This window comes from Oryzias melastigma, linkage group LG10 (assembly GCF_002922805.2).
Source record: "Oryzias melastigma strain HK-1 linkage group LG10, ASM292280v2, whole genome shotgun sequence".
Classification (NCBI taxonomy): Eukaryota; Metazoa; Chordata; class Actinopteri; order Beloniformes; family Adrianichthyidae; genus Oryzias; species Oryzias melastigma.
The window spans coordinates 10685129-10697106 of NC_050521.1; the positions used below are offsets into that span (position 1 = coordinate 10685129).

The 11978-nt window shown below is 36.9% G+C and overlaps 1 protein-coding gene across 4 annotated transcripts; it reads left to right on the forward strand.

The window, feature by feature from the left end:
* The first annotated feature begins 1230 nt into the window (after window positions 1-1230).
* On the forward strand, window positions 1231-11641 carry rab41 (RAB41, member RAS oncogene family). Of its 4 annotated transcripts, XR_002918560.2 has the most exons (9): window positions 1231-1520; window positions 2569-2627; window positions 3315-3368; window positions 4209-4314; window positions 4581-4692; window positions 5128-5221; window positions 5602-5695; window positions 9349-9415; window positions 9867-9936. XR_002918560.2 is itself a non-coding variant. In XM_024265523.2 (8 exons), the coding sequence occupies exons 1-8, from the start codon at window positions 1442-1444 to the stop codon at window positions 9929-9931; spliced, it is 636 nt and encodes a 211-aa protein (XP_024121291.1). In that variant the 5' UTR covers window positions 1231-1441; the 3' UTR covers window positions 9932-11641. The 4 variants fall into 4 exon arrangements, 3 of the variants coding, with proteins under 3 accessions (XP_024121291.1, XP_024121288.1, XP_024121289.1); XM_024265523.2 differs by lacking the exons at window positions 4209-4314; window positions 5602-5695 and adding an exon at window positions 3632-3737 and having other exon boundaries at window positions 9867-11641; XM_024265520.1 differs by lacking the exon at window positions 5128-5221 and having other exon boundaries at window positions 1235-1520; window positions 9867-11641.
* The last annotated feature ends 337 nt before the right edge of the window (window positions 11642-11978 follow it).

The following is an 11978-nucleotide window of genomic DNA, read 5'->3' on the forward strand; positions in this document are numbered from 1 at the left end:
TTACTGTCAACCTCATGATTAAATGACAAAGAATAAATGTACAGCACATTTTCTAAAAGAAATCCCTGGAAAGCATATAAGGTAGTCAATTTATTTTGTTAGCTAATCGTTTAAACTTGCAGAATTAACTTACTCTTTATTTATGTTTGTGTCATAAGACAGAATGAGGGATATTAACTGAACTTGCAGCTGTGGAACGAATGTTCTCAAAGTTTTCACTGTCTTTTATTACAATGGAATAAACATTATGTCCAAAAACAAGCCTGTGTGTCCTTATTTGTTCTCTTTTCCTTTGAAATGTTAGACTTTGAATGTATACAATAATTAGGAAAAGGTTATTATGTTTTGAACAACACAAAACAACATTTAGACGTCAGCATTTATATTTCTGGTCAATAAATCACTCTTGTTTTCTGCTATTACACTTCAAATCGAATATTGAACTAAAATTCCAACTGTAAATGTTTTTAAAGAGACTAAACATATTATTACAGATTAGAAAAATAGTAGGGGTATAACATTTAATCAATTTGATCTGTTTCTAATCGACCCAAACCATTATAAAATTGTTTTAAATGAAATAATTTGGTCACAACCAGTATTGGATAATACCATTTGGATAAAAAAAACGACCAAGCATCATCACAATTGACAACACACATGTGATGGCAACAAAAAAAAGTATTAAGTCATCTTTACAATCATGAGTGAAAACACTGAATTTTGCAAGAACACGTGACCATTCAGTGTGGCAATGTATAATGTCCCCTTTGTCTTATTTTGATGTGGTCAAAGAACAGTGGGTAGAACTTTATAAACTAAAATGTGAATGGATTTACCATTAATTCTTGTTTTATTTGTTTGTACACATATTTAATTTACAATTGATTATCTTGCAAGAAATACAAGGGATCTGGAAGATTTTACTTGCACTTTTCGGTACCAGATATTTTTCTGAGTCACACTGGCTGAATTTTAGGCTAAAAATGTATACAATTATGACATAAATACTTGTTAAATCTGTTTAAGATAGAGTTTCCAAAACATTATTTTTTTTCTTTATTCGTTGCATTTTTAATCTTTGTAATCCTAATTATTAGAACAGATGAACATAAATTGTCTGATTAGTTTTCTCTGAAAAACTATGACGTCGTTTAATTTACATGCACGTGCTCAAATAACACGTGCATACTTTTTCTGCTCTCCAAGAGACAGGAAGGAAGCCAACCCGTTTTAGAAAATAAAAGCATTTTCTCAAGGTGGTGGTCTTTGCAGTTCGTCAGCTTGCTCTTTGGTGGCGCTGTGTCATCACATTCTCCCCAAGATAACAAAAGCGCTAGTTAATGCTAGAGATAGCTCCTCCGTTTGGCTCTCTACAGTCTAGACATCACATCGTTAGCCAGGTCAGCTAGTTTAGCTGTATCTTTTTTATTTTGACAAAATGACAACTACGACCGGCGGCGGAGAGTTTGGCAACCCTCTACGGAAGTTTAAACTCGTCTTTCTGGGTGAACAGAGTGGTAAGATGTTGATGATGCTCTTCAAAGAAATGTTATGTTGTCCCGGTGTCTGAAGGAAATGTTGAGGGAAGGGTCCGGACTAGCTAATTGGTGAGCTAACCGTGATAGCTCTGGTAGGAAGGTTTACGGTTCAGGCTGTGACATAAATGATGAGGTAGAATTATTATTTTGGTTAAAATTGGTCTAGGAATAACTTGGTTTAAGGACCTAACTATCTGCCTACTTGTTTTGCAGTAACGATGATGTCATAAGGGAGCTGCCATTAGCTAGCGGTAACTTGCTAAGCTAGCCAAATACTTTCCACTGTTTCACAAAAATACATGTAAATAAAACACCATAAACTATATTGCCGTGGAATTTACGCTAAAGTGAATCTTTAATATGACTTGCTGTTAATTTGAATCAAATAACGTTGTCGCTTTAGATTCTAGTATCTGCATCCGCAGCATCCACTAGCATAGCTGAAGCTAGCTGAGCTGGTTCTTCACGAGCAAGAAACACAATTCAGGCTTAACGTGAACATTGGCTCTCACTGGCGTGCATTTTCTAGACTTCAAATGAATTATATATTTGTTAATCCTTGCTTTCGATTGTTAAGTCGTTAGTTAGTTGTGTTAGCATGTAGCAACTTAATAGCTAGCAGCATCTTTCAGAGCCACGTCGGCCAGGGATTCAGTCAGCTCTGCATTTTTTTAGACATTATTACCGGAGCTTTTAGATATAACTGCTTTATACATTTCATTACACATACATTATATTATATTTTAATGGTTTGACTATTTAACTGTTGCGTCAGGACAAAATGTCTAGATAAGGGACCATTTTAAATTTCCAAATTATGTGGCTCCGCCCTGACTGCCAGCTCAGCGTGTGCGTTCTTCTTTAGTCTACTGTGCTTTAGTGATGACTCTCATGGATAGTGACAGTCCATGCACTTATTTATTCAAATAGTACATCAGAAGTTGGGTAGCTTAGTACTTCAACAAATCAGAAAATCATTCTTTAATTGTCATATTTTTTTTTAACAAATGTTTGTTTGTCTGAACAGTGGGGAAGACCTCTCTGATTACCAGGTTCATGTACGACAGTTTCGACAACACTTATCAGGTAAAACATTATGTCAAATCTGAGTGTTTCTTTCCAAATGTCAACAAAAGCTTTCCGCATCATCTGTTGATGCATTGGCATTTCTTGTTATTTTCTTTACCCCTTGCACAGTAGGATATGATACATTTGGTGATCATATACATTTAGGATTTATTGAAGTTACCATGTTTTTGTTGATGTTTTTACCCCAGCAGTACTTTGAATCATGAGCTGAGACTCCCAAATCCAATTTAATCATGTTCAAATCCCTGCATCATTGTGAAGGGGATTGGTTCTCATTTGGTTGTACGGTTAAATAAAGATTCAGATTTGCTTTATTGTCTCTGGTGTGAAATTACATTAAAGGTTAAGTTAGGAATGACATAATCTGTCCCCTGAGTTGATTTTCATAGAAAAACTAACTTTTAGTAGCCTGGTAAATAACTGCATCTTCTGGTATTATATTGTTGAATCTTTCTGGATCCAGGTGTTTGGAAGTGAACATAAATGAATAATCTCTAATTTGTGTAATTTCATTGCTAAATTACATGCAAAATTAATTATGCTATTTCATAATTTTCAAAACATTCATATTTTATTCTTTACTAAGTGATTATTTTTAAAAATGTTCAGTGGTACATGTTGTCCCATGCCTTTTAGAGCATTATGTGGATGACTGTTATTTCATTGCAAACTTCTGTATTACAGGCAACAATTGGTATTGACTTCTTGTCAAAAACCATGTACCTAGAAGATCGCACGGTAAGTCCTCTTCCTGGTGCTGTCATCAATCCATTGTCACTTTAAAAGTGCATGAATGTGCTTTCTATGAAATGGGCACCATTCACTTCCCTCTCACCATTTCACATTGTGTTTTTTTACATTGACCTAGGTTTTGCCTTTTTTATTTGAATAAGGACTTATTCATGTTTTTAGCTCCCATCCTTTTTTTTTTTTAATTTGTTTTCCTTTCATCTCACCCAAACCCACCCCCATTCCAACATTTGTATCACGGCCGGCCAAAGATCCGGCTACAGCTTTGGGATACAGCCGGACAAGAGCGTTTCCGCAGCCTCATCCCAAGCTACATCCGTGACTCTGCCGCCGCTGTGGTGGTTTATGACATAGCCAGTAGGTATCATAGCCTTGTCTCAACTCCATGTCCTGGTTTAACATGTGGAAGGACACAAATCAAAGCATTTACCTGCATAAATGCTTACATTTACATCTATAAAAACCCTAATAGACGGCATGACTGCATCAGATGATGCTGGAAAAGTGTTTTCCAGCATCATCTAAATCTGCCTGCGCTTTAGAAAATGCTGGGAGAGGAGATTTTACTTTATACACTGAGATTCTTTATGACCGCCTGAATTTAATTCAGATAGGGTTTTTTCCACCTCTTGTGTGCATGAAACTCCCCACCTCTGCTGTGTGCATGTAATTCTTTCTTATTTTTTCACCAAGAAATCCATTTCCATCTTTGCTTGGTTTCTGAAACCTTTCTGCCTTGGTCTCCACTTTCAAGTTTTTCCTTTTGCCTCCTTTCATGTGTTCCCCTTTTTTTTTTGTCTTTCTGCTCTTCTTCGCTCCAACCCTCAGGTTCGACTCCAGCTTTGGGACACTGCTGGACAGGAACGTTTTCGTAGCTTAATTCCAAGCTACATCCGTGACTCTACCATTGCTGTGGTTGTTTATGACATAACCAGTGAGTTGAGGCTGTCACCCAAATGTAGTTGTTATAAACTAGTTATTTCTTAATTCCTGCTTCTAACTATCCTAATCTAAACCTAAATTCATTATTTCTTTCAAGCTTATATTCTGAATCTCCTCTTTACTAACCTAGTTTGGGGTTTATGTAGGATGCTTTGTTTTTTTTATAAGCATGCTTTTAATTGTAGCTCATGCTTTTTTTAAGTGCTGCAAAGAGTGATATTTATATTCAATGTTTGCAATATTATTTTTTTTTTACAGATCTCAACTCCTTTCAGCAAACTTCAAAATGGATTGATGATGTCAGGACAGAGAGAGGAAGTGATGTCATTATCATGCTTGTCGGGAACAAAACAGACTTGGCAGATAAAAGGTACAAGGTTGTACGATGATGTAGATGATTACAGCAGGGATTCTTTTAAATTTTGTGCTTACAGTTAGACCGTCATATCATTTTTCTGCAAATGAGAAAATCGGTAGTGAATATTTTGCCGTGTATGAACTCTGCCAAAGCCTGGAATCCCATTGTTTTTACCCTCAGTACATCTTGCCCAATTTTCACCTTCTTCATCCTTTATGTTCCAGTCTTTTTATTGTACATTAAATGCATTTATTTTCTTACTAGTTGAAGAGGTTTCTGTTTATCCGTTTCCCTTTTTTGTTTATTTACTTGGTGATTTTTATTTCTTGTCATTCTGAATTAATTTATTATTATTCATTTGTTTTTGTTGTTGTATGTGTTTCCCCTCAAAACTGCATGCCAACCTGTCCACTTCCCCCTCCACTCCCCTTCCTGGCAACATGGCAGGCAAGTTTCTGTTGAAGCGGCAGAGAGGAAAGCTCGTGAACTCAATGTGATGTACATAGAAACCAGCGCCAAGGCTGGTTATAACGTCAAACAGGTTGGTGTGCAGCGACAAACGTGTAATCCTAACTTATTATGCAGTTTCTGATCGGGTCTCAGAAGTCTGTAAATGAATGAGCCTACCTGAGAGCTTTTGGATGTCATTTTTTCACTCAGTGCATTATGACACCTCGGTGAATGAGTGATCTGTTAGGTCCGTTTCTTGGTCCCTCATCTTTACTAAGCACAACAGCTTTTCTCCCTTCGTCTCCTTTCTGTTTAAGTTATAAACTAACCTCTTTTTTCACTTTTCAAGCAATACTCTGTGTTGAGCTCTGTTTGTTTCTCTCTCCCCTTCCCCTTTTGGCTTGTTTTCTACAAATTTCTTTCCATATCTGTCTCTTCGTCCTTCTCCCCCTTCTGCTTTGACCTGAGCAGACAGATCACCACGGAGGAGGGCGAGCAGAGAGCTAAGGAACTGAATGTCATGTTCATTGAAACCAGCGCAAAGACTGGCTACAATGTCAAACAGGTAGCAATTCTGTTTTCTTAAAGGTAGAGGCTCTAATTCCTTCAAAGTTTTCTCTTTATTTCATCTACTTTTCATGTACTATTCTTTCTCCTCACTTTTCATAACTCATCTTTAATTTGTTGTTTTAAACTTGGATCTGAATGACCTCTGATAGTTGTAGTTTCACCTCCATAGACTTTGCTAGTTGGTAAAGTTTGACTTGAACTGTTCATGTTGATGACTTGTTAAACTGTGGTAACTTTCTAAGGATTGTATTGGAGATTGTTTTAATTTGCAAGGTGCAATTTTTGTTCTAAAGTTATTTTGCATTAATACACTACATGAGGTATGAATAGTTGGGGAACTGTTTACCCCAAAACACGTGCAGTCTGTTTGCTAAACAGTTGATTAAACCAGCCACACCAAAACTTGTTCACTGTAGAGACACTTTCAGAATTCAGTTTTGGTCTTTGAAGTGGTTAAACTATAGGCCTCTCTTAATTTTTGTTACAAATTCCTTGTTGTTTTTATTTTATAAAGCACATTTTTTTTTGTCTTCATTACACATTCCTTTTAGATCTTAGAAACATGGTAAATGATTCGTCGTCTCAGTCTTATATTCTAAATACTTCAAAAAATGGGTTTAAAAGCATTATTTTAAATTTCCAACTAATTGTTTGGTTTCATAAAATTTGCAGGTAGTTTTGTAGATGCTTAGCTTAGCATTGCTCCTGCAATAGCCTGTTGTTTAACATTAACCTTCTCATAATATTTGTTTGATTGATGTAAAACTTAGTTATACAGTATGTTTTTATCAAAAAAAAATGTATAGACTTGTAAAGTTTTGCTTCATATGTGACAAGTAATGGAAGCGTTTCAATAAGTCCTTCCGTTTTCAGCTGAGCTGTCATTTACATTTTTCCTGTATTCAAATGCTCAGTTTGTAGAAGAATTATCTAAGTTTCTAGAAAATTTTCTGTAATTTACCCAATGGTGTTTTATTTTTTTCATCTTCAGACTTTGGTCAGTCGGTGTTTACCTTGGTTTAGGTAGCTAACTGTTGCTTAGTCATCTAGAGTAGCTGAACAGCTGACATGACAAGGAATGAAACTGAGATCGGTCCAACAGCTCAGTGACAGATTTTCTTGGTTCTTAGTTATGTAAAGAAGTATCTGTATGTATTCTTAAGAAATAAGTCATAGCTGACAGGTGTGATTTTCTGTTTATCAAAAATTTAGACAAATGACCCTAAAATTGTGTCTATCATAATTCCTGACTGTGAGTGTTTGATGAAACCATTTCTTCACTGAACGGTGTGTAAAAAAGTATTTGTCAGCCACCGATTCTACAAGTAGTTCCACTTTAACTTATGAGGGAAGTCTGTTATGTTCATCATAGATATACTTCAACTTTAAGAGACTGGATAGAGAAAAAATCTAGGAAATCATTGTTTGATTTGTAACGAATGTGTTTGTGTAATATTGCAGAAAATTTAGATTCTGCAAACAAACAAGAATTCTGTCCCTCACAGACCTGTTACTATCTTAAGAATCTTGTATTCTCTATTGCATTAATGGAAATTGTTTACCTGTATAAAAGACACCTGTCCACACCCTTAGATATTTAGAGTCCAACCTTTCCACCATGACCAAAGAGCTGTCAACACATCGGGGACAAGATTGGCTCATGCCAGTCTTTCTCAGATGAGAAATCTTCCATTAGCAAGCAGCTTAATGGGATCAACCGTTGGAGAAATTAATAGAAAAGAAATGACAATCTTCCCTCCACCTCTTAACTGGTTTGGAACAAATGATCTCAAGAATAGTGAGGAAACAGCCCAGAACTACATGGAGAACTGATTAATGACTTGAAGAGAGCTGGGACCAATGTAACTAAAATACTGTTTTGACACACATCATGGATTCAAATCACACAGAGCTCCAGAGGTCCCTCCGTTCAAGCTAGTACATGTCCAGGCTGGTCTATAGTTTTCCAGAAACAGTTTGGATTAAATCATAGGAGTATTTGGCGAATGCGACATGGTCACATTAGACCAAAATAAAACGCTTTGCTATTAAAACCGCTTACCGTTTTTGGCATGGGAAGAAGGCTGAGTTCCCCAAAACACCATACTCTCTGTGTGTGGGGGTGGACGGTAAAGGACGACTGATCTGTATTTAAGAATAGATGAATGGGTACATGTATGGTGAGATTTCAGGCAAAAACCTCCATCCATCAGTGAGAATCTTGTGGCCGGATCTTCCAGTACGACAATGATCCAAACACATCACCCCGGCAACAAAGGAGTGTTATGTAAAAGGCATTCCAATGATCTGGAGTGGTTTGGCCAGTCTCTGGACCTCAGTCCAACAGAGAATCCGTGAAGGGAGTTAAAAGTCTGCGTTGCCTGGTAACAGCCCCAAACATCACAGCTCTACAGAAGATCTGAATGGATGAATGGACCAAAATAGCAGCTAGACAGCAAACCTGGAATAGACCAACAAGGATGTCTGTCATTGTTAACCAGGATTACTTCACAAAGTATTAATGTGAACTTATTTCTTTGATCAAATACTCATTCTTGGTACCATCATGCAAATAAATTCCTTAAAAATCAAACAGGATTTTCTGGATTCTCTAACTTCCAGAATCAGTGACTGACATACTTCATTTCCGCACTGTATTTAGTATCGAACAAGATGTGTTGTCTTTGTTTAAATTTAACTCAAAATCTTCAAGCACACGTGATGTCTTTGAAAGTATGTATTGTTTATTGTACGTTAGTCTTAAAGATCTTCTGATATTGAAACTATACATGTTGCCATACTTAAAGGGCATAATAACTTTTCATTCAGCTGTGTTTGCTGGTCTCTTTCTTTGACTCCCGTGGTTGCAAGAAAGTAATTGGTGTGTAGGGGGGGTTCTGCTGTTTATTTTATAATAAGGAATAAGGAAGACTTGTAATAATTTGAATCTTTTTTTGGCTTTTACTTCTGGCCTTTAGATCATGATTCTGTACTGCTGACTATACTTGATCAGGGAAGTTGTTTACTCCACATTATGTTGACATCCTTTTAGGTGTTGAAAGTGAATTGGGATGCTTCCTTCATCCATGCAAATCTTGATTTGTGTATGCTGATATGAAACTTGTGTTGTAAAACAGCTGTTGTAGGGTCATTTCACGCTGCTTTGGGTCATCATAGTAGCATGTTGATCCTGTTGCTTTGCAGCTGTTTGACATTATTTACTTGTTTACTTGATTGGTTTGTGTTAAAACCCCCATTAAGTGCCTCAAAAGAGAAGGAGCTCTTTAGACTTGGATGTGTAATTACAGCTATTTTTGGTAAACATGAGCAAACATGGTTGACTCTTTTTTTTGACTCACCATGGTGCTTTATTTAGTTTCTGATGTGTTCTTGGATGTTTTCTGAGCAGACTTGTATAAAAGTTTATGTCCCTTTGTTTCATCAATGACAGGCTTTATTATTAAGTTTGATTGGCTGTTAAAGCCCGCCTCCTGGGATTATAGATCCTCTTACTGCAGGGAACTCATAACAAACGTGGCCAACTATTCATTGCTCTTGACTTTTTATTATTTTAAAAACAAAGGGTCGTTGCTGTTTTTGGTTGCTGCTCAGTTTTCTAGGTTGTAACCCTCCCCTTTTGTCTCCCAGCTGTTCCGACGCGTTGCTGCTGCTTTGCCAGGGATGGACAGCGCTCCGGAGAAAAGCAAAGAGGACAGTATCCTTGTCATGTTCATTGAGTTATCATCAATAGAAAATTAACTTTCACACATTTCAGCTTTAAATTCATTTAATTAGTTCCAGCATGCAGGTAGATCATAAAGAACTTTTTGATGAAAGAAGTACATTTAAAGCTTGTTCCTATCTATATCCTAAGGGGAAAATATTTTAAAATGCAGGTCTGATCAGTTGCAGCAACTTTGAATAAAAATCAAATGGCTGTATTTTATATACCTCAGATTCTGCGGCGTCGACACTTATACTTCCTTTCACAGTTGCAAGTTAAAACAGCAAAAAAAAAAAAAAGGTTCCTCTTGTTTGAAAGCAGAGTTTATCTTTTCAGGAAATGAGGACAGCACACTGTCAGATGACTGCATCAGATAGTCGTACTGAAAACACTGAAGGGAAATCTCGCAATTCTGTGACTGTTGCTTAACCCGTTGCCTCAGTGATCGACATCAAACTGGAGAAGCAGCCAGAGATGACTGTTACGGAGAGCAGCTGCTCATGCTAGTACACTTTGGTCGCGACCAGCCTGTCTCCCTCCCACCAACAGCTTTTCTCTTTGTGGCCACTCTCTTCACCCACCCTGATGGAGGAACACTCTTTTTCTTTCCCCCTCTTCTCAACTCAGTGACTTTTCAAAGTAACTGTGTGGATGTGCATTACTGTACTGAGCCTGATTATCTTGGGGAGGGGGGTATTTCAGACATAAACATTTAAGGTAAAGAGTAAGTTTTAGACCAAGATGTTCAGGTTTTCATCCAGTTGCATGACTTTATATAGGATTGCAGACCGACATAGCTAACCGCTCTTGAGTTATTGCACAGTTCTGATCTTAGTGCTGTTACTCTTGTTGTTGTAGAGTTAAACTGCTTGGGATTATGTACATGACTAAGATTTTAATTCTTCGCAATTTTATTTTGTCGTTTTGTTTTTTTTCCAAAGAATAATTAGCTTGCAACGATCTTAAAACTGCTTATTTCCCTATCTCATTTTGAGGAAATACAGACAGAATTTCACCGTCGAGTTCATCGCTTTGAAACCATCATGTTGCCAATCTGGAGCCAAACAAACTCATTGTACATTAAAAATCATAAACATAAAGCCGAACTCAACAAACAAAACGTCAAATTGCTTTTAAACCGTGCTGCAAAAGGATGATTAACAAGGGAATTGATGTCCATTGATTTCATTGAGAAATCCTCCCCAAATGTCATTAAAAAATCAGTAACTACCAATAAACTACAGCAAGTATTTGTAGTTTTGGTAAATCAGTTGTATGCATGCATCTGAGAAGGAGTGATCAGTTATTTGATCGCCTCGATGAACAAAAGCTCAGAAACCCCTGGTGTTTCACTTTGAAGGCAGTATGACTTAACCCCCATCTTCATTGTTGGTTTGTTGTGTTGATTACTCCACCTTAAAAACATAGAGCATGCTCACCATGCAGGATTTCTATGGATAAGAACACCGATGCCTTGCTTGTTTGTTCACCATGTTGTGCACTAAATCAAGCCACAATATTGTAAGATATCAAAGAAGCCTGCTGACTGGTTCGTGGCTTCACTAGTTGTTTATTAGAGCTGGTAGGTAGATGTCCTCAGATTCAGCTAATGCTTACTAACAACCTTGCTGTTAAATATATATTAAAAAAACAGTGCAGAGATGTTAGTCGGAGTATTTTTCCTGTGTTGCTGTTGCCTGTTTCATGCATTTATTTATTTTGTAAATTGGACCGACATTGTTAGCTTGACCAAAAGTACAAAGGCCGACATGCATGGTTATTTTATTTTTTTAATTTATTGGTGCGTGTCTGCTGCGGCTCCACACGTCTGTTTTCTCCTGTGTAGTGGGCTTCGTTTACAGCTGCATTATCTTTACAGACACACAGGTCAACCAACTAACCAGAACAACAAGAACCCACCAATCACCTGCTTATACTTCTGTTTCTATTTTATTTTTTATGGCTTTTTAAAAAGAGGATTTAAAGTTTGAACTGCATAACATTTTATCATTAGCAGCTCTTTAATTGTCACAGACTAAATACTCAGCTTTGTCCTATTCTGAATGGTGTCTGTCTATTGGAAATATGTCCACTCGTGTTTAGGAACGTTTGTGTGAATAATGTACTATTATTATCTTATGTATAAAAAGGAGAGATAATGAAACACAAGTGTAGGCCTATCACATCAAGTAAAATAAAGATATTTCACCAAAAGTACATTTGGTATGTTTTTGGTTTTATGTGGGGGACAATGATTTTTTTGCAGTAACATATTGCGTGGGCGTGTGACGACGCTCACTAAGTGACGCACGTCCCCAAAGTACACTGAAACTATTTGTTAGTTAATGAATCACTGGTATGTAATAGTACAATTGAGAGGTGTGGCGACATGAATGTCTGGATCATGTAAAACTAGAGCACCGACAGGCACGCCTTCTCCGTCTAATTAGGAACACGCCTCCTAGTCGATAAACGGGAATCTTAAAAGGATGTCAAATAGATTTTTGTAGAGAAGAGTGCACGTGTTAGTTTGTCTTGAAAATCTAATTTTTCA